This window comes from Hetaerina americana, unplaced genomic scaffold (assembly GCF_022747635.1).
Source record: "Hetaerina americana unplaced genomic scaffold, ioHetAmer1.1.p SCAF_1, whole genome shotgun sequence".
NCBI lineage: Eukaryota > Metazoa > Arthropoda > Insecta > Odonata > Calopterygidae > Hetaerina > Hetaerina americana.
In genome coordinates, this window is record NW_027286069.1 from 52,244,941 (window position 1) to 52,268,698 (window position 23,758).

The window sequence follows — 23,758 nt, forward strand, 5'->3', positions numbered from 1 at the left end:
TTGAAAGAGTATGTGCTGGTCGCTTGGCAATAAATTATTCTGTTCTTTGAGTACCCGTTCTTTGAATACTCACAAAATCGACAGTATATGATGTTGTTGAAAAATATAATGAGTTGGACGAAATAATGATTATGCAACACTGGTGAGGAAAACTCACTTGATAGAGCATGTTGTTAGGATGCCTGATGTTATTCAATGTTTTCAGGATCTCATTTTTAAGAAACCAGAACAATCGATCCAAAAATTGTTGTCGGTGTGAGTGAAAAGACTATGGATTGAGTAGTTGAGGAGGATCTCTGCTACTAGTCTTATGTATCTGTTAGTTAATTCACGCTCAGTTTTTCCCTCTTTTTAATGATATTCCTTTTCATTTCTGCTATTATTTTTATTCTCTTAAAGCTGTCTTCTAGCAATTTTCTTCAGGGCATTTTTCAAACTATGCCCAAAAAAATCAACTAATATGTCTGAACACAAGTTTGGAAAAATGTGTGATCAATAACGACAGTAAGATGCTATCAGAACAAGTGCTAAATATAGACTAAAGCTAAATAAAACTAGTCTGCACGCAATCATTCTGAGGATTCCCTACTCCTTGTCATTCATTATGCCAAAAGTCACTTGTTAAGCTGGTCATTTTTTGGCAAAATATTTTTGCTCATGTGAATTTCAAACTATGAGAGGTGCTCGTTAGGTGAAGTTCCATTGTATTTTGCAATCAAGTACTGCATTTTGGCCTATTATTTTAACTGGAAAGAAATCAAAATATGTCCACTCATGGCAAAACCATTTACTTGCTATTCTAGCCAGTAATTGTTCATTGGAGAAGGTAAACCCAGGTGGGAATAAATATTGAGTGACACATTTTTTAATATTTCCAGACAAAATGCCGAAACATAGATTTGGGCTCAAGAGGCATCTGATTTATTGATACAATATGTGCAATAAGTTTTCAAAAGGTTTTTGCTCCTACTGTGTATATATGCAAGTAAATTTGTATTTATTTTACATGCATTTAAATCACATTGTAGTCTTCAGTAAAATTATCATTTCATAAAGTGGGCATCATCGATGAAATTTATTTTATAATGGTATGTATTTTTATTGCATAATTATCAATTTCCTTCAAGATTCACTAGCTTTTCTAAGTGTCAAGTTGAGGAGGATCTTAATTAAATGATAAACAAAATTGTATTATTTTAACACTAACTTTGTGTATTAAATGAACATTCTGTGTGTAACTATGTAAGCTCAATTCAATTCTGATTCATATGAGACCGCTGATTCATTTTGAAGGATAATTAGTGATTTTCTGCTCTTCATAGGTATTTTGGAGAATTGGTCTCATGATGAAAAGGTGGGGACTTACAGTACTTTTTAATATTCTAAACACTTCAGTTAGAAGGAAAACAAGAGAGGCTTATTCTTCAAGCATTAATAAATGGTTGTGTGCAATTGTTTCTGTGGGTTGCAGTAGTCTAGAAGTAGAGCATTGGACTACTGACTGGAGGGCCCGGGTTTGATTCCCAGGTAAGCCTCTCTGAGCTCCCTCAGCTCCACCCAAGCTTTGTGATTTTTTGGGTATAGGATCTTCCTGGGAAACCATATCTGGATCAGGGAAAGGAACTGGCCCCTCTACCCTGATGTGTCCATTTAATGCACCATGTTGGGCCTCATACTGGGTGAACTCTACTTCACCTATCAAAGCTACCCTTGGGTTGATTACTGTGTTTATGGTTTTTTATTTTCAATTGTTTCCAGGAGTTTGCAGAACTCCCAGACGCAGGTGCTGCTATGGAGAGCTTCTGTTCAGAACGACGCTTTCCAGCATTGTTACTAATGGGCCTCCGAATAGATACGGAGACAAAAGCCCTGCAGAGAGACATCGGCATATTCTCACCTCGTCCCAGACCAGCCACCCCTTCGAATGCAGCATCTGGGAATTCTGGGGCCTCCGCCACGGCCTCTCCCACTTCTAGTGGGATGCTGGCCGAGCAGGTACGCCCAGGAAAAGGCCAGAGTCAATCCCCATCTGCCCTACCACCTACCCCACCTACTCCGCCCACTACCCCACAGGAAGCCAGAACAGCCACGTGCGAGCAAAACCTGAAAACCTCTCAGCCCTGAAAGAAGCTCTGTCCTATATAACTATAGTGTCACCAGATTTATTGCCCCGGAAGTGTCTCGTGCTGATATGCGCATATTGTTTTCTTATTGATTATTAGGCTGTCATTACCATTTTTTCTTAATGAAAGGGAAAAAAACTGACTGGCTCAGCTATATACAGTATTATCCTCCATAAAATTAAATTTATTTTATAACTTTGAAATTACTTTTGTTGTGTTGGTATTTCTCTGTAGATGATTTCATAGAAACTTTATTTTTGATAATAGATGGAATGATAACTTGTAATTAATTTGTGATTTATTTATTGTTGTTTAATTGATGCACCTATTAATATTATTGTATTTTAGACACATTTTGTATTATGTTACTATGGTCTTGAGTTTTATATTTGTAATTTTATACAGTTTATAATTGGTATGCATCATAATTGAATGTTAAACAATGTGGTATTTTAAACCATTCTAGTGAATGACAATTTTTTGCGATTATTATCCTAGCTTCAGTGGGAATAATTATTAAGCAACAAATTTATATTAACACAAGACAAGACTTGTGTTAAATTAATGCAGTATTATTTCCATATTATTTTAATATTGTGTTTTTAGAGAATAGGAGTTATTTTAAAGAAATTACCATTTATTTTCTTGTTCCTACTAAGTTATACCAATTTGTATTAAAGTATACCAAGGTGAAAATAATCTTAAAGAAGACTTAATTTGCCATAATCTTGTGTTATTGGTCTTAAACACCGTTATCTTGTCTATGAAGATTTGAATATTCCTAAACTTGCATAGAGTGACCACATTTGCTGTGTAAATCTGTAAAATAGACATTTATTAAATTGTCTCCTTCAAGTAAAATAGGTTTAACTCAGAAGCAGAAATGAATTATGTATGATTCATTCGTGGAGTCAATGCCAATGTTAAATTGCATGCTGCTGCATTAATTAAGACTGGTTATTAGCCATCAGATAGTCTGGCTCGGCATACCTTCGATTCTCATAATATGTCAGCATTGGTCACAAAGCATTGGTCACAAATTGTGAAATGGGATTAAATTTTTAAGCAAATTATGAGGAATAGGGAAAGTACTTAAAATTTGCCATCTTTAATGGTATTTAAAATGACAAGGTTGACAAGATGAGTATGAATACAGAAGAAAGTGTGAAATTATTTCAGTTAAAAAACTAAATTTAAAGGCATGGACTGACTGGGAGGGAATATCAATTGGGAATATAAATGGACCACCATTTCCTCTTATGTATGAACTTCCTCTCAATTTTTAATATTGTATTGCCAGAGAAAATATTTCATTATATTTTCTTCATTGAAATTTATATTAAAGCAGTTCCTCTAAGTTTTAAATAGGTTACAAATAGTCACATTTGGTGAATTGTATCATATTATGCTTAATGATGAAGAGACTGGTTCCAATAGAGTACACACCCATTTTGAATTATTAATATATGCATTTAATGCAGACTTTTATCAAATTCCGCAAAGAACTTTTATGGTCTTTGAGTTTTTTTTCCAATTTGAAGATGCAATAGGATTACAAGATAAAATGAAACAATGGTAAAATTAACAATTTTAAAGTTCTCAGATTATGCCTTTTTTAAATGAGTTACACTTGCCAAAAGTTCTGTAGAAATGAAAACTTCCCTTGCCTTAGAATAAAATGAGTGCCTTCAAATACTATGCCATAAATCTTGTGCGCCACTCTTTCATGCCAAAATAGGTAATTGAAATACCAGGATGAATCTTCACCCCCATCATATTATTATTATACCATGTCCCTAACCAAGTTTTTCAGAGTCATGTAGCTTTTCGCATGGAACCTACACTTAGCTGGAAGCCATACATTTTGAGAATTTGAATATTGATTGTACATTACTTTGGAATGGGTCTTATTAGCATATTATAGGTTAAAATATGACCTTTTTAGTCATAATAAGGTATGATCTAGAGCAGGTCTGTTATGTTTACATCTGAAATAATAGAATGGGAGGTGATATTGGTATTTGTATGCACCAGAAAGTGTCTTTGACCCCTGGTTAAGAAACCCTGTAAAGTCAGCTTTGTTGTAATTCATCTGATTGGTCTTTATCTATCTCCTTAACTTGAATACATTCCTTTACTTTAGTTAGCCCCAGTAGTTATGTGTGGTTTTTTTCAGCACTTGATCCTGTGATATTAAATTCATAAAGTTAATATTAACCAACAGTATTTTTATGATTTTTATCCTCAAAAGAAAAAAAGCATGCAGTATGGTGATAAAGAATTTTTAAGTCAAATGATGTAGCATGGCAAAAAAGCAGATAAATAGTCCCAGTCATAAATAGATGGATAATGTGAAGTGCAAGATTTATAAAATTTGTCAAAACTTTATTCAATCTTTGCTTACAATTCTCCATTTTCAAATCCAAATGTTTGTTTGTATGGGATGACCGTAAAAATATTCACATACAATCTCTCAATAAATAATAATGTGTTGAATATGGGGCCCTGAAGTTCAAAAGAATGATAGAATTTGAAGTATCATTTTTAGGATTTATGCCAGGAGTTCTGTCCACTTCGAATGTGTGTGTGCTTATCATTTCTGAAAATGCATTAACATACTAAAAACATGAAACTCTCATTCATTGCCATCTCTATTAGCAAATAAACTGCCCCTATCTCCTGCTAGAATGAGATCATCATATGAGTCATCAAGTTCGTCCATCAGGAGATCATCAGCAAAATCTGTGTTAACGTCAAACCTTATTTCACTAAAAGCATCATCTAATCCTAAAGATCCTCCCCACAATCTCATCCCAAGTCACTAACTTCTTCCAGGGTAATTTACTAGTAACTATTGGACGAGTCGAGAAATTTTTTTCCATTGTATTTTGAAATTTGACATTCATTATGAATAACCTAGGGTTTAATTATTTTTGACATATTTATGGTAACTCTTTGGATTCATTCAGTCGCTGAAGAATCTACTACTGCTAGGTGTCTGCCGGGCCAGGTGCTCACTATGGTAAAGATGTGGTACAAAAGATGGGGTTTAAGGGAGATGTGTAGGAAGGACATTTCCTGTGTCAGTAGGAAAGAAGAAAGTAAGGCTCTGATCCCAGTGAGCTACCATTCCTCTTTGACGCTAATTTTCCCCTGCGTACCACTCCTTTGTCTCTCCCCATTTCACAATGGAGGGCCAATTCTAACACCCCTACTTAGTCTTTTTTTTCTTTGATTATACACTGAGGTACCAATAAGTGAATAGGCTCTTCTTATAGATTAGCAAGTCTGAATTTTTTTCAGTACCTAAATGAATTTATCTAATTTTCGAACATTGATATACTTTAATGGCTTGGTTCACCTAAATATTGAACTGTTAGGGAAATTCAGTCCTGCAGATGCAGTACATTTGCCAACAAAGTAGTTCTATGCGTAAAAGGTAGAACATAAGAAAATTGGAGTGTTATTCAAGGTGAAGAGAGAATGCATTGTTACACTTCTGTATTCATTACTCAGGAAAATGTTCTTTTATAATATGCTCCTTTCTTTAATATGCAAAATATGTGCACCAAATTTTAGGAGTTATTAGGAGACTATTAATTTCATGTAATTTTACTCATGATTTCCTTACATTTTCTCAGAATTTAATGGTCACTCTATGCCAAGTGGTAGTGATTGGTGGTTTCATATGTGCAACATTATTTTATATTTTATCAAAAGCATTGAAATTTCAGCTCATAATAACATTTGAATGTGTCCATCAATGAGATCATTGATTAATATATGAAATTGATTCTAAATTAGTGGTATGATGAGGATGAACGTTTTCTATGACACACAAAAGCCTTAAGGAATCTGGACAATTGAACTGTATTTTTATTTTATTTATTAGATATCTGCTTTAAAAAACTACCGTGAAATATGGTTAAAGCTAAAAAATATTTCCTGGAATTCTATTACCAATTCACTCGTACATTTAGATATTATGAAAAACCTTTCAGTTACTCAGTTCTTGCTAAATTCACATAAATATACATTATTAATTTAATTACTTATTTAAATTAGCTATATTTGTTTCTTAAGAATTGAATTGTGTAAGCAGTGAAGAAAAACTAAGAATATGCATTAAATATTATGCAATTGAAAGCCCCTCTGCGATAACCTTCTTAGTGATAATGCCTTAGTTAGGTTTCTTCATAATCAAAATTTTAAGGCATTGCATAATTGAACTAATCTACTTAAAAAAATGTTGCATGTATTGCTCCGAAAAGTTGTTGGGCTAGTAACAATTGCTCAAAATATAGTTATTAATTAGGGTGGGTCTTTTTATTTGAAATACATAGGTTCTCATCGAGTGCCAATCTGTCACAGCAAAAATTTTGGATTCAATAACATTTAGGGATTATTTAACTAAAACTATCCCAATAATTGATGGTATACTCCTGCATTTCATATTACTTTTAAAATAATTAAGCCTTTACTGCAGAGGAGAGGAGCTTATTTCACAGCAATGGGAAGACAAAAAGTATTTATGGATATGCATTGGTTCAAAAATATTATTAGCTATGAAGGCTTTATCATTAGTATACATCAAAAAACTGTCATTAATGATTTTTTAAAAACATTTATGCCTGCTTGTTAAGTAAAATATTTTACTTTAGACCTTTAGCCTTCCTGTTACAAGTGTGATTGCATCCCTGGTTTGATAATTTGTGCCTAAAGCATTGTTATCTGTCAAATTATCACTTTGTGGATGGTAGCAAAAATTCTGTGCAAATAATTTTCCATTTGGATGTACACTTTTTACAAAGTGCCATTGGTGAATGATATGGCACAGCGAATATGATATGACGCCGTGAATAGCATACTGGCAATAATGAATCTGGTTTGACCGAAACTAAGATATGCTAAAAATTATGGAAAACAGTAACCCTGATGACTGAAATTAAGGGAAGAAAATCCATGGATACAGAGGTTATAGTTGTTTTCATTCCTAATTTGAGGCTTGTACAATATTGGGAATTAGAGATATAGTATAGCACTGGTATTGAATTGTGGTAGTGGCATATAAGAATATGCTGTTCCATATTTTTAATGTTTATCACACAAACCTTGGATTTCACAAGAATATACTTGCACTCATGTATCAGCTTGCTCAGTCCAGTATCCAAGGTATATTACCGTACTCTCCTTCCTCTTACGTCAGCTGTGTCGATTGAATTCAATCATTGGGCTTTTCCTGCGTTGATTATGCTTTATTTATCCACAATAAATGATAAACAATTTTTTATCGAAGATTAAAATATGTTGAATTTTTCAAATTTTAGTATAAACTTGAAAAATAAATTATTTTTAAGGGTAACTCCCCTTTTACCTGGATCTCGGATTCTGTTATTTATAAAGTTACCCTTTTAGTGACATTTATTTCTTTATTTTCAAAAGGTGGCATTATAGTTTCAAAAATGATGATGCAGCAATGTGTTGAAATTGTTCACTTTGAATGAGATGCAGGCTAAATTAATGGATTAATTCTGGATGGTTATAATTGTTTTAATGTAGGTTAGTTATGATCCAAAAACTCCCTATTTAAGGTATTATTATTATATTAAATTGCTCCCTATTAAAAAGGTCCCTATTTAGTCCCTTATTGTGGTCGAGAGTCCTAAGATTGACCTACACCACTGTCTTGACATAGATTCTTCTGTGTTGTTTGTACTTTCTTGTCACCCATCAACTGAGCATATAGTTATGCATCAAATCTATCATTAAAAATCGAGAAACCATTTGCAAAATTAAGATTACAACTTCTCCTTAGAATTTCGGCTATCATAACATTTCTAGCACAGTTCAATTCAAACCCGCTATTTTTGTCATATCAATGAAATTGTAGGCCTACATTTCTATAATTGAGCTGTGTTTTCAAGTTATATATTCAAATGTAGATAACTGCTTATCTCATGAGAATTATGCAAAAGTTTGAATTACTGCCATGAGTTTTGATATTATTTTTATTACTTAGAGTAAAAGTGTCTGCAAATTTTAATTCATTCCTAAATTCAAATCATTAAAATCACCCAATGTCATTCTAATGGGGGGAGATACAATTTCTGTAGTTTTTGAAATTGAACCCAATCCTCATAAAAAGGGGAGCTTTCTATTTTAATGATGGTTCCTCCTCAAGAGCTGTGATTCTTTAAAATTTCACTTGTGGTGTGGATGAGCAACTCTTGCCTAAGAAGGCAATTAAAAATGGTCATTTCAGTCAAGTCAGTTAACCACTTAATGTTGCTGAATCCAAATTAAACTTAAGTGAAAGTTATCTTCACTGATTTGCACCAAGTATGAATCCATCCATTTGAAATTGCATTGTTTTGAAGTACTCAGGATTACATTTGATATTATCACAATAGTAAACAAGTTCATGTGCAACACCATGTGCATTTTTTCATAAATAATTTCCAAGAAAGTGTTAATTTACAAAAGTTTGACAGAATGAATTATTAAGCTTCAATTGTTATTCTATATTTTATAAGGTATAAACTCCGAACAGTTAGAATATAAGAGCTAATACTAAGTTTTCCATTGATGTGATTGAGCCTAATTGGTTTTGGCCAGATATAAATTGGGAGATGACTGTGATTTTTTTATTCCAGTTGTTTGTAAATATGGAATTATTTCCCTTTTTAAACTATTATTTTATGTATTTTTTCTAAGATCTGGTGTCTTATAAAATAATTAGTGCAAATATTTTGATAATGCCATAGTTGGTTGTGTTGTGTATTTCATGCTAAGTACCTAGGTAATAGAGTCAAACTCCTCCAGTTTAGCCGTAATTATTGGTAAATTCTGATTAATTGATATATATGTTAGAACAAATTGTAGTTTTTGGACATACAAATGCAGTAGCATTGACTTACAATTTGTTATGCATTGTAATGTCACTGACCACTTTCCATACATTATGCCTTGAGGCAGATTATCATTTCAACATTACCATAAAAATATACCCTCCCATAATTCCTGAAAAATTGATTGGTTTTGGGTGATGGTTATGGTGCTACTGGCAGAATGGTAGGCAGTAGGCTACCCATGCCCTTGCATGTGGTGTTTCTAAATAAGGTTGACAAGTCTCAAAAGTGATGCCAAAGAAGAAATTTTCTTACTATCAGGATCACTATTATAATGTGACATCTTCAGGGATATCACTTCAGGGAAAATTTCAGATGCATATGTTGCTACATATGTTTGTCATCCGTGTTTTTAATGTGTTATTCTATAATTAAATGCGTCATCATTATGACAATGCTCTGATATATTGGCAGCCAAAATTTGATTCCATGATAATTAAGGGAAAAAAATTTGCACATAGCAATTGAAATTGATATTTGTGAAATTTAAAATATTTCAGCTTCTTAGGGGTCAAATCGGCAGTGATTAAATGATGGTGTAAATATGTATAATGGTGAATAGTTTTCTCTTTCTAGGGTTTCATCCAAGCTTATTTATTTTCAATACATTTGATGGGCATTTATGCTTGCTTCTTCAGGTGAAGTGCAGCATATACTTTTCACCAACCCTTTTCAGCCTACTACACACTTACTATACGTTCTCCAGTTCAATTCTCAGATCACCCTAAATTTGTACAATTTTCTGTCTACCAGAAATAAAGGAAACACAGCACCTCACCTGTTAAAACCAACCTTTGGGTTTAATACTGTGGTGTGGTTGAAGACATTGGTAAATTTTAATCTCTTGTTTTGTCAGCTTCAGGAAGTGTCACTGTTCTTTGACCTTCACTTTGGCATTTTCGGTGATGAGAGTAGGTCATTTCCAAGAATTCTCAGTCTTCACAAGCCAGTAAAAATGTGAATAGTTTGTTGATATGCCTACTGGTGATATTCCATAGGTGTTGATGTTTAACCTTAAGTAAATCATTCCAAATGTGATTGAAGTATGGATGGTTCATAATAATTTCAAATTAGTTTCTTTACATGGTCACTTTTTCAATATTCTTGTGTTTAAACTGTAATGAAGATGTCAATCTTACCCGGTAACAAATAGCATGAAAAAATGTATGTACAGCAATACAACCGCGTACAAAAAGCATTATTCATTCTGGAATCTCTCTAGTAAAGCAAAACATTCATTTAGGGTTACGATTTAGTCAAAGAAAATTGTGTATATATATTGTTTAGGATTGTGGATTTCTTCTATCATGGAGTGAACCAACCTGGAATGCGAACACAATGTGTAAAAAAAATCAAAATCATTAGTTTGTAATATATGATACATTTCTTGTACTGTTTTACTAGAAAGGTGCCTGGCGATATTTGTTTTTGCCGACGCTTTGGAATTTTGTGAAAATACGACTCAGCATTATCATTAACTAAATCTCTACTGCACATAACCACTGCCTTATAAGGGCAATGCTTTGTATGCACACTACCATGGAACAGTTTCCCATTATTTCCATATCACATTTCGCCTGCTCTTCTAGACTTGACCCTTCTTGAAGGCTCATTGAGTTTCTGAAAACAAGCAGGGGTTTAATTTTCAAAATGTCCCTGGCATTGACACAAAATAGCTGTGTGAGGTGGCCTTTTATTGGCTCTTGGCTGGGCAATGCATTCTTCTCTGTTGTTATATGCCCATATATTGGTTCACTTTGGCAAATTCTTCCAGAAGAGGCCCATCTTGTCATAATTAAAAACCTGTTGCGGCTGGTAACCCTCAGAATCTACAAGCATCTTGAAGCGGCCAATGAAGTCTTATGCTGCATATGAGTCAGAGTTTGCTTCTTCACCATGTCTTACAACGCCATGGATGACAGTTTCTCTCTTAAACTTCTTGAGCCCTCACAGCTTCGTTTAAGTACTTCTTCAGCTGTTGAAGATCCTGGCATCTTCTTAACAAGGCCCAAAAAAATCACTTGAACTCTCTCACATACTATATTCTCGTTAATGGTGTCACATTGGAATAGCTATTCGTTTATTCATTTGAGAAACAACCTTTCAACATCATTGAGAATACATAACCATTGTGTAGATATCCTTTTCACTCTTTTTGAAGTATCTATTTCCTTAATGTTGTCTTTGTTCCCAAGTATAGTGCAAATTGCTGATGTAGGCCGATTGTGTGTGTGTGCTAGGTCAGCCATGCTCACATTTTGTTCCTGCTTTTCAATTATTTTACTTTTCATTGCCACTATTATATGTATTCTCTTATGGCTGGCTTCTTGCCGCTGTTTCTTTGGGTATATTTTTGCAAAAATATTGTTAAGCTTCAAACGAAAAAGCACAATTTTTGAATACAAGTTTGGGAAAATGTGATTACTAGCAACCCTAATATGCTAGTGGAACGATTGCTAAACACAAAGTGAAGTAGCATGCGTGCAATCATTCCGGGAATTCTCCTCTCCACGTCACTCATTATGCGAAAAGTTGCTCGTGAAGTGATCATTTTTAGAAACAATATTTATGCGAATTACTCACTATATGAGATGCTCATTAAGCAAGATTTGACTGTGTGTAAAAATGAGAACACACTGGAGTAAATTCTAAATTTAAAAAATACTGCACTTCACCTAAGAAACAAAAGCTGAATGTCAGGAAAACTGTAGTTATGAAATTAATATGGATGAAATCCCGAAGAGAAATTCCTTGTGATGAACAATGTTCTGTGTAGGCCTTCATAATAATCATTCAATCAAATTTACGGTGTATGTCATTTTAAATTGACATGAAAATACTTGAGATACATGACAAGTTGTAAGCATTTTCAACTTTCTTCAAAACTAAAAGCACAATTAGGTGTTAGTGTCCACATAAGGGCTCCTAGGAGTAGAGTAGAGAAATATTTGTGAATTATTGGGCTACATAAAACTTGGCAGTTTGTGCTTTTAGTGAATATGTATCTGAATGTGTACAAAACATCATGTAGAAGTTCAAATAATTTTAAACACATTTCTTTTGACAGCATTTTGTATGATAGATGAAATTTCTTTTATATTCTTCAAAGTCCAAGCGATTTGCAAAATTTCATATTAGCATAAAAAATGCAAAGGTTTTCATTTCCTAAGCCCTTAGGTTGCAATGTACAGATACACCATTCTAGTATGTATATCTTCACAACCTTTTCACAAAGTGCTGTTTTGATTGGTGACCGACTGACTGTTTTAAGATAGAAAATCAGTTTAAAGAAAAATATTCTGAAAAATTTTAAGTAAAACCAAATTTACTTCTGTTTTTTGTGGATAATCATCAGAAATCTAGAACCAACCTAAAACTTCTCTATATACCAAGGGTTAAAAAAATGGTCAAATGGTTGGGCACTACATAATACTTTAAAGAATGACATTTTGAGTACTGTTATTTGTTTGACTATGAAGTTTTTTCTTTCGTATAACTGATGAAATAGTAATTTTTCTCTGTCAGATTTAAAACGTGGGAACGAATACTATCATGATGGTTTGGTAGAGGGGATTTCCAATCTATGATGGAATGAAAATCATTGTATGGAAAAGTATCTTTTAGTGACTGTTTTTCCCTTAAATGGGTATTAAGAGTGTATGGGTGTTAAGATCTTGATTTGAAACTTGAAATCATCTTGCTATTTGATGAAATCAATTACATGTTTGCTGGAGAAAAATACTGGTAAGTGTGGATGTATTTGCATAGTTATTAGTCTCCAGCAAATTAAGTGTTTATCTGCCAGTTAACCGAACATCAGTTGTCGAAATTCAATTTGCATTAATTGTTAAAGTTATTTTTTTATGGTGTGTCCTTTATTCTTATTAATAAACTAATGATAAGTTTATGCTTAGATATTGACTCTTAATATCAACTATCCTATTTTTTGCTTAATACTACAATGCTTTTGTATTATGGTTAACAATTTAATCATTGTTTGCATCTTTTATTTCTTTGAAAATTTTGCTCATTATTTATTAATAATAATTCTTGCATTATACACTATTTTTTATGGTACATGAAGTCCTCTGTGTTAGTGGGCAATAAGATATTTAGTATTATGATCTAGTAGAGATGAAATTCTAGTTCATCTTATAAAATATACGCACAACTTATGTATTAACTTTTATATCAGATACAGTTTTGGGTCACTGAAAATGATCTGAGTTAAAATGCACCATATATAGCAAAAATGTATTGATGTGAAACTCAGATAGGTAATGTATCTATACGTAAATGTAAACTTGCAGTAATTAAATGCTTGAAGTTATGTTGGTTGTGATTATAAACTCTGTACATTGCCAGTGGTATTGCCAAGGTCAGAGAGTGCTAAATGGTGCTTTTGTGAGCATGCCGTTCATATTCTTATGAATCATGTGTCATGAAATTAAAGAAAGTAAGGGAATATATGGAATTGTTTTTGGACATGGATTGTATTCTGTATAATGGTATTTTTATGAGTGTACATATTTAATTTAATGAAGCTTAGAAATTATACACACACACACACACACACATGGATATATATATATATATATATATATATATATATATATATATATATATATATATATATATATACACACACATATATATGCATATAGTATGTGTGTGTATATATATACACACATATAGTATATATATGTGTATGTGTGTGTGTGTATATATATATATATACACACACACACACATATACATATATATACATATATATATATATATATATATATATATATATATATATATATATATATATATATATACATACATATATGTAAAAAAACAGACATACATTCACATATATAGATACACACAGACACTAATATTAATTGTGCATTGTGTAAAATGATTAATGTAATTATAAGGCTATATACTGGAGTCAATAGTCTTTTGTGGCCTTAGACTTGTGTCAATTATGTGGCAGAATTGAGTTGGAGGCTACCTCTCAGGCAGTCTTATAAGCCTTATGCTGAACTGCCTGAAATCTTGAAGTTCTGCATTGCGATTGTTGAAACTTCCTGAAGAATGGCAAGACTGATGGAATAATCAAAATAGATTGGAAAATTCAGTGTAGTATCTTTTGTTTTTTTTGGGCAGTCATTCTCATTATACAAACATTGATTTGTATTTGCACTCAGGTATGCCAGCACTTAAGATGTAATGATAGTTGACATGTTTATTTTTTTGGAAAAAAGTTTTGAGGAAGTGATTCCATTGTTTATCTTCAGATTTTCTACACTGATGCTGCTAAGCTAGTGAAAAGTTGTTGTGGGTTTTTACTTTTATCCATTTGTAAAAGAATAACCTGTGAGCTATATTTTTCCCATTTCTGTTGCATTGCCTTTACTTGTACAGTGTGTAATGAGATGTTTTGTGTGCAAATTTTTAAATTGGTATGTTGTAAAAGCTCAACCTCTACGGCTGTGCTTCTCTGGTAAAGAGATGTGCTTATTATGTACCTGAATTGCATTAACTGGAGTAAATGCAGAGCTAATACTTTTTAATGTTGTTTTATCTTAATAAACCGATACTCTACAAATTGCCTTGCTCATGTAAGCAGAAACGTCAAATGAGAACTTAGCTGTTGAACATTGTTAACTTCCTTCCAAAAAGTTTAGTTTGTGTGCTTCCCATTCGTACTTAGGCTTTTATTTCATTCCAAGCATCAGCATCTCTATTTTCATCTGAATTATGAATGAATCAGAATTTGAAATAATTATAAAGAAAATTAATTTTTCTACTGGAATAACTACTTTTATTTGTCATTGATAAAAATTGTATAAAAAGTAAGAGTGAATCTTTTTTTGGAAAGTTCCTGATCAGCGATAAGAATTTGCCATTAAATTCTCCTTATTTTTTATTTTTGTTTCACAGCAATGTAATTGAATATTTGTTTTAATTTTCTCGATGAAGCTGTACATAGTACACATCATGCCATGATAATAATTATTATCATTTTTTTGGTAGTCTACTCGTTGAAATAGATTTTGGGTGGACCCAACCTCGACGCATATTAGCCTTGCCCAGCAAGACAAAACCTGACACCCCACAATACAATAAATTGCTCTTCAATTTCATGTACATTCTATCAACTATCATTCTATACAACATCGATATCCTTTTCCTACCCCTACTTTTCCTACCTAATGTCCTCCCTTCTATCACAGTCAAGCATTCCATGCCAATTAAAATTCTCTGCATCCATTTTAACTTTTCTCTCCTTCCTCTCCCCCACATCTCAAAAGCTTCCAGTCTATATGTATCATCTTGTTTCATTGACCAAGTTGCTGAGCTGTATTAAACCATACTATGCTAAGTTTTCACTAGTCTTTTACAAAACTTCTTATTTAGGTCCATGTCATCAACTCTCTCCTCGTTATTGAAGCTTCTTTTCTCAATTCAATTGTTCCTATATCCCTACTAATGCAACCAAATGGGTCCAAAGCACTTCTAAGATACATAAACTGGTCTACATGCTCCTATTTTGTCTTTCTCTTTTAACATTCAATTTAGATTTCCTCTTTTCACAAACCCCATAGCCTTTGTTTTGCCTCCCTAATTTTCATCCCATACCTAAAGCAATGATTTTCTAATGCACTGGACAATAACTGTAACCCCTTAGCTTACTGGCTAACAAAAGCTTGATTATTCCCAAAACTATCTGATTTAATGATTTTGTCATGGACTTGGTAATTTGATTACTTCTATGAGCCTCTCCCCCTCCTGAACCCAAACTGATCATTCCCAAAGTAATCACTAGTGCTTCTCTTCATCCTTTTATTGATGATCCTAAGTAAAATATTCACTGCATGTGAACTCAAATTTATTGTTCCATAGTCCCCACATAAAGACCATGAATCAGCCCATAAACACTCTTCTTTCCATGTTTTCTTCAACCATGAAGCAGGAATTTTATCCTTCCCTATGGCATTATTTGACTTTATTTCCCTTAATGCCTTTTTTATCTCGCAATCAAGCATATCTGGTTGGATACTATCCCAATCTATGTCCTATTGTCTTTCTATGTAATTAGCATTCTCTTTATATTATTTCTATGTCTCTTGAATCTTTCCTGGGTCAATTAGTAATTTTCTGTCATATTTTTCATGGTGTGCATTGAATCTTATTTCCAGATAAGTCTTTCAGCTTTCAGTACGATGCACCCATTTCACCCTTCTCTTGTAAACTCTCAATTTCCTCGCACTGTGTTCTTCACCATGCTTCTTTCACCTCATAAGTTTCCTTCATCAATTATTATTCAATTATGTATACTTCCTTCTCTGTAATTCTGTCAACATCCTTCCTTTCCTTTTCTCATCTACTTTCCTAATCATCTTGTCAGTAATCCATGATTCTCTTGTCCATTTCCTATTTACTGTTCTTATTATTTGCCTTTGGCTTTCAATATCCCTCGCTTAATATGTTCCCATTTTCTTTTACTGTTCCTGTCTCTCTGTCCTCACTCATTTTTCCTATTACCTCTTGGTACTCCATAATATTTGTCCCAGTTAATACTTATAAATTCATTTGAGTGTGGTTTTTAGAAGTATATTCTTAGGCATTTTGAATCTTTTTATCCTTTGATTTTATCTTTTGAGTTAATAACATCCTCATAGGAATTCTCCCAAGTTAAGCTTGGTGTCACCACCTAAAGCGGTTGGAGAGGCATCAGATGAGGCCTCATACTGTCAATTGGTTTTTGGTGAAGAGAGCAGCAGACTTCAGACACTCTCTTGGAAATAGCCGAGCTGAAAATCAGGAAATTTTATTTCAAATGCCTTTGCAAATGTTTTAATTGTTTGATGGCTCTAATTCCAGGCTTAATTTTTAAGTTTCTTTTTGCCATTTTCATTTCTGTGTTTTTTGTGCTCTTAATGTATTATGTAGTTTTGAAAATGAATGTTGAATGGAGTGGGTAAATTGCATTAAATGTAGTGGTAGAAGTCAACTCTTGGCAGTACTTGTGTGTAGCTCGTGTTTACTGTTCTGTTTAAATATTGTCTTTTAATTATAAGATTCTTGTTCTATATCTAAAGTGCTTGAAAGAATGGATTATTTGTTAGCACAATATATTAATGAAAATAAAATTAGCAAGTAATAGAAAATCCTTCAACTCCAACTTTTTCAGTTCGGATTTATATAACTATTTGCTGTGCATGAAACTAGTTTGCAGTGTGGCAGTAAAATTATTAAATTTTCTGCTGATTGATATTTGTTCGATTCTCTTTCTGTAGTTGAACTGAAGCATTGCTTCCATGTATTGTAAGATGCATGAATCTGTTGAATGAAATGAAGCTTGCCCAAGCATTTTTATGCCCAGATCCTGCAGAGGTTTCATCTCTGTTTTAGTTTGTAGGCCCTAACAGAGACATATAATCTTAGATGGTTCTATTTTCATTTTTCATTTGCATATCATATATTCAAAAACTTGTGATTGTCTTAGTTAATTGTTGATTTACCTAACAAATACTGCATATTGCCAGAGATTAATATCACTAATTAAAGGAATAGAAAATTTTAGAGTTCTTGAATGTTGGTTCACCTTTCGTGAAATTGAAAAGTGGAATCATTTCATCCTTTTTTCACAAAACTTTTGTTGTGAAAGTAAACTTTTTTATTATTTCCTTCCTCAACATTTCACACTGTTTTCTTTTGTCCATTTTTTACGTACATTATTTCAAATCCATGGCACCTATCATCCTTGCACCATGTCTCTGAGCTCATAGAGATATTCTTTCTTTAACACTTTAGTTGGCTTCACTTCTGAGACGTTCTCGAGAGCCTCCCCTGGAGCTTGAGCCTGTTCGTTTAGGCAAGAGTGGAGCACCTCCTCCACTTGGACTTTCAGTCTTCCGTCAAGGCAACCACAGAGCATCACGTAAGCAGGTCTTACCAGTTGTACGTGCTCACCTTGCTTCTGCTATAGATGATGTGGATGTTGGAGCAGGATCCTCTGTTGGAGGTATTTCCTCAGGTAGGAGAATCATAATTATTCTCTTTTATTATCAAATCCAAATGCTAAACTTAGGTACCTTGAAAACTGGTTGTGTAATTTTCGGTAACATTGTGTGCTTTTCCTTTAAAACTTTGATGTATATAAAATAGCATTCTTTGTTCCAAGGATACTCTGTGGCAATATGTCATTTTAATTACAATGGGTAATAAAGTTTTACAAGAATGATGTTCTAGTAAATTTACTAAGACCAATACATTTTTTTGCCCTGGTACTTTGAGTTTAGCCATGTCTACACTATGGTATCCCACAATTTTTTTACCTCTCGTTTCCATTTAACTAGCCTCTTTGTCCATTTTCACACCATAAATTTGATGGCAAACTACAAATTGTTTTGCCGTCAAGTGCAATAGTTTTGAAAACTGCCTTTTTGATCTATTTCCTGAATTAGTTTTCACAGCTAAAAATTAGAACTGGCATAAGTGAGGTCAAGATTAATAAAAACCAACTTGGTAATTTTGAACGATAAAGTTAAATGTAAAGTGAAACATTGATTTTTGGTAACCATAAGTTCATATATGCGCTCATCCAATGTATGCAAGTTTTTAGTTTACACTAGTCCCCACATCACTATACATTATTACATTATTTATATATATATATATATATATATATATATATATATATATATATATATATATATATATATTTTGCTATATACATTATTACATTATATATGTAATACATAGCATTAAATATCACAATCTCAATTTAACTTGTCAAAAACAAGTTTGATACTCCGAAAGAAAACATAAATCCTACATTTGCATAATACCCCGCAAGCCGCCGCAAGGGCTTATGGCGGGGGGTGTTAGGTCATCAACCGTAAAAAGGAACAATACCAAACGCAAAACAACAACATGGAAAATTACATCCACAGCAGCGCACACACTCATGCAAAATCCCTTCGTGCAAACACATATACCGTAAACCAACAAACAACTGTACCCCAGGATGCAGCACGAAAGCCATCCAACAACACGCAAGCCAGGACACAACAAGCAAGAATGTGAAACACCACCATCACATGAACATGCACCACAAAACTCTATATCCCCCGAGGGGACTGTGAAAGGCAGGGAATGCAACCCAACGTTACAGGTCCTCCTAGGTTCTATATAAATCCTAGGTTTACTGTAGGTGATAAGTTAATAAGAATGCATGGGAAAAACCAAAATGCCATAAACTCTTCACAAGAATGGATATTTAGATACTAATACCTTTGATCAACTTATCATAGTGGTGTGTGAAGCTTCATTTTTATTGACTTTGAAGTGAATCAAGTAAAAGTTTAGCAAACCAAAACGTGTTGAAAAAGATTTGTGAATTGAAATCGGAAAACTGGCTGCATGCATAAATTTCAGACATAAAGATTGCAACTCATGATTACAAAGATTTTCAAAAAGATTAGTAAGATTGATGAAAAATACCTGGATAACATTAGCTCCAGTGGTCATATGACCTCTTCCCATTACTAATTGAATATATTAACTGCATAGGCATATTATCTTATTCACTTACTGGTAATAGTTAGCCAAATAGTTCAGAAAACAAAATTGAGTTATATTTGGTTGATGAAGTCTTCAGGTCTTCTGTCCATTTCACCTTTTCTATCCTTCTGTACACCCACATTTCAAGTCTTCAATCTATACCTATTATCTTGCTTTAATGACCATGTTTCAATGCCACTCTAAACCACGCTCTATATCAAAGTTTTGATGAGCCACAGTAGAGCATTCATTGGGGAGTCGCGGGATCACATGGATAATAGCTGGCCATATATGGCGAATGCACATTTAGCACCAAAAAGAATACAGCATCTAGGAGCTACTGGATGACTTATTTGTTTCATGTTGTAATTTTTTATTCATTATAACCCTTATTTTAACGTAATATTATAATTATTTGCATTCACATTCACAAAGACTTGCCAGCAAAACCCATTATTCAGCAGGTCAGTGATGCCTCTTTGAACACCGTGATATGCCATGGCACTACATGTTACAGCATGGTTTTACTGTACACACTAAAAAATTTCTAGCAGTACAGTAGATATCACTTGATATAATATTTTTTGCCAGATATATTATTACCTCTGAAGTAAACTTATGTTTACTCTTACAAAGCAAGTAAAATAATAGACGTAGAAAACTTATAAAAGGTGCAGAAACTCAAATAGTGAAACCACGTGATTAAAGCATGAAGAATAGGCTCATTAGTAGGAATGGAAAAGCTTTATTCTGCAAAAAAAAATTGACCAGAAGACTTCATTAGATCAGTGTTAGTTCTTATTCCATAAGAAGTATGGATTCAACGTATGAGAAGGCAGCCATATGTGAGGAGGACTACAGAACAATAAGCTTAATTTTATGAGCAGCTAAAGTGGTTCTCAGGATCAGCAACAAGAGGATGGAGAGCTGAGCAAAGGATTACTTAGGGTATGATCAGTTTGGGATCTGAAGGAGAGATGCAAACATGATGCCATAGCAATAATGAGCTCACTTAAAGAGAGGAATGTATAGTACAATCAGCATGTAATTATCTGTTTCGTACATGTCGATCAAGTGTTTGAGTGGATTGGGTAGAATTAATCAATGTTTTGCAGTAAATAGGAGTAGACTAGTAGGATTGGAGAGTGAATGGGCAGTGTTAGGAAGATAGGTAAGACAGGGTTTTTCTAGGAAGAAGGCTAAGTTAGATGCTAAAAGTGGAGGTCATAAACTAGAGCAGGTGTAATATTAATTAACATCTATTTTGGAAATGTTTTGGACCAAAATCGTCAGTAGTAGGATCATAATTAGAAGAATTGCATTAGGCCACCAAAGTTGTTCACTGACCTTATTTTAAGATATTTTTCAGTAAGCAGATGCGAATGTAGAAAAGTTAATGGAAAGTTGAATAACTGCATTGCAGACCTTATAACAAAAGAAAATAACATTCCCTAAGCAGTGACTTAGGAGCACCGCTTTTCACGATATATAATTATATGCTATAGTTATTTTGCAGAAATTTAATGTACAACTCTAGTTCTTATTTAAGAAGCTGCACTTTAGATTCCTTAGTAATAGGTCTTTATCTATATTAATTGTATCATCTTGTATAAAAAGAATTGTTGGTGTTTATATTCTTTATCACAATCCTGTTAGATATTTCATAAAGAATTAAAGTCGCTGTTCTCTTAAAAGCATCAAATTAATATTTTGGTGGGTAGGCATTGAGATGGCCAAATAAATCAGTAGGAGTTAATTATATTTGGGCCCTGCAATAGTTGTGGCTATGTTGTAAGGTTTAATTAACTTTTTTGTCTTGAGTAGATTGTATCAACTACATGATAACATTAATGTGAATTGCATTGCATTTCTGAAGGAGGAATACTGAAGGAAACTATATTTTTCTTCATTGTTATCATAGTTTTTCTGTCGTGTTAAAATGCCTCTGGACCAGCTAATTACTAAAGATAATGCTTAAGTTTGAAAATTGTTTTCAAATTGATATTATTTCATTGTTCAGAATCAGTAAAAATTGATTCGGAAATAATTTTTACGCCTGAAAATGTCTTTACAGTCTGGTGGATCTCATTGTAACTATAAGAGTAGGAGTGCTATGATTTATTTATTAAGGTCACAGAGCCTTTTTAGTTGTCTCCACGTTTGCTCCCCTTAAAAGTATGAAGCAATGTTAAAGAGAATCTAGATTTGTTAGACACCAAGTTTGGTCATAGGTAGGCATAGAAAGCAACTTCTCTATCTTTCTGAAATGCTTTCCCAAATTGTGATTTTAAATTAATACAAAGGAATTCATTTTAACTTTTGCTTGGACAAGCAAAAAAATATTTAATATCAAGGTTTTAAATTAAAGCGAGGTGAAGAATTCAAAACCAAGTATGTTCTAGGTTACCTCACAGGGTTTTGTAACAATGAATGTAAACATTAATAAACTGTTTAAAACTGGTAGAAAAATAATTTCATCACTAGCAAATTAAATTTTATTACTTATATAATTTATTTATATACTTAGGGTTTACAGTACTTGTAGTTTTTGACAATCCGGTAAATTTTGGAACAAATTTCAGTATAGAGCAGGTTTTAAATTGTGTACATGTTAAACCAAGCGTTTGTATAATTTCTTTAATTTTGCTTGAATTTAATTCTTAACTTACACTCAGCCAAGACAGGTTTTGGAGGTAGGGAAGGAGAGGAGACATATAACATACATATTATTATCTGTCCTTTGCCATCCTCCCTCCCTTCCCCTTGTCCCCTTCACTCCCTCCCCTGTAACTTCATACCTAACTCCCTAACTATAGTTATTTGCCTTCTTTTATTTATGATTTGTTGGTATTATTTTCTGTTAAGTATTGTATGCACTATTGTTTTTGCTTTTATTAAGTTGATTTCATTGTTTTAGAAAAATGTTGCAATTTTCCTTATTTGGTTGCAGAACCTCACCTTCCACCTTGACTGGAGAATTTATAACCAAGAGCAAAAGTTGACATTGTATGTGGGCATCCATCACTGGAAGTGATTGCATCTCTTCTCATCGGAAAATAAATTGCAAAGTATTGTTATCATGTTAAAAGTTAATACCAAATCTTTCTGCTTTATAAATGTTATTTTATGATTTCTTTAAATTTGTTTGTTTTGTTGCCACTTAATTAAAAACATTGTAATGATATTATCACTCAGTTGTATCTTTTTTATTATTATTAAATAGTTCATTATTAATTGTATATCTTCAGCATATTCATCTGTCTACCTCAATATGCAATCCCTTTTTACTAGGTGTGTTGCATTTGTTTTTAAACATTATGCATAGCAAGGGTTGGTGAAATGGTTAAATGAGTATGTGTGTGTGTGTGTATATGTGTGTGTGTGTGTGTATGAGTGTGTTTGCGTGTGTGTATATTATTAAGTAATCTATCAGTTAAGGTAGGTTTTGAATGGACACAACCACCAACTATTTTGTGATGGTCCATTTCACCTTCTCCACACCCACATTTCAAAAGCCTCCCCTCTACTTCTATCATCCTGCTTCAGTGACCATGTTTCCAAGCTGTACATCACTACACTTCATATCAAAGTTTTAAGGCTTTAAGTCAAGGGTTCATTTCTAAGTTTGAAGTATCCCTGTCACAAGATCTAAGCTGGTTTTCTCCTAATGTATTGATCTAAACTACGATGAAACTTCATGCGCTGTATTAGTGAGTGTTAAGTGATAGTAAAACAGTAAAATTGTAAGGAAACCACAATGATAGCAAGAAATTCCAATAATTAACAAATTTTTGTCTCACCAGAGATAATCCTGTGTTTATATTGATGAAATTTAGTATTCTGGTAATTTTGGATCATAAAGCCTCAAGGGCACCGTCGAGTGGCAAGTCTATTTTCCAGAAAAAGGCTGCTGGAGCAATTGATTTATCTTCTCCAAGAGTTAAAGGATCTTTATGCATACATTTTTTAAAGTTAGTCTACCATTTCAGATTGGTCTTGGATGATCAAAGAACAAAATACATAACTTGACAACCCACACTACAATAAACCCTTCTTCAAGCCTGCATAATTTCTATCTACCTACTATACCTATATATCTCCCTCCTATATGCCTAATGTTCTCCCCTCTATCATTGTTTTCATCATTACTTCACCAATGAAAAT

The 23,758-nt window shown here is 33.1% G+C and overlaps 1 protein-coding gene across 1 annotated transcript in view; it reads left to right on the forward strand.

Moving 5' to 3' along the window:
- The window catches only part of pn (exopolyphosphatase prune), a 36,538-nt gene extending 13,717 nt beyond the window's left edge, over positions 1-22,821 (forward strand). The window contains exons 5-7 of the mRNA XM_071582814.1: positions 1,759-1,995; positions 17,843-18,065; positions 22,545-22,821. Coding sequence (XP_071438915.1) covers positions 1,759-1,995; positions 17,843-18,065; positions 22,545-22,564 — 480 coding nt within the window. The 3' untranslated portion in view covers positions 22,565-22,821. The remainder of the gene's footprint in view (positions 1-1,758; positions 1,996-17,842; positions 18,066-22,544) is intronic.
- Positions 22,822-23,758: the final 937 nt, after the last annotated feature.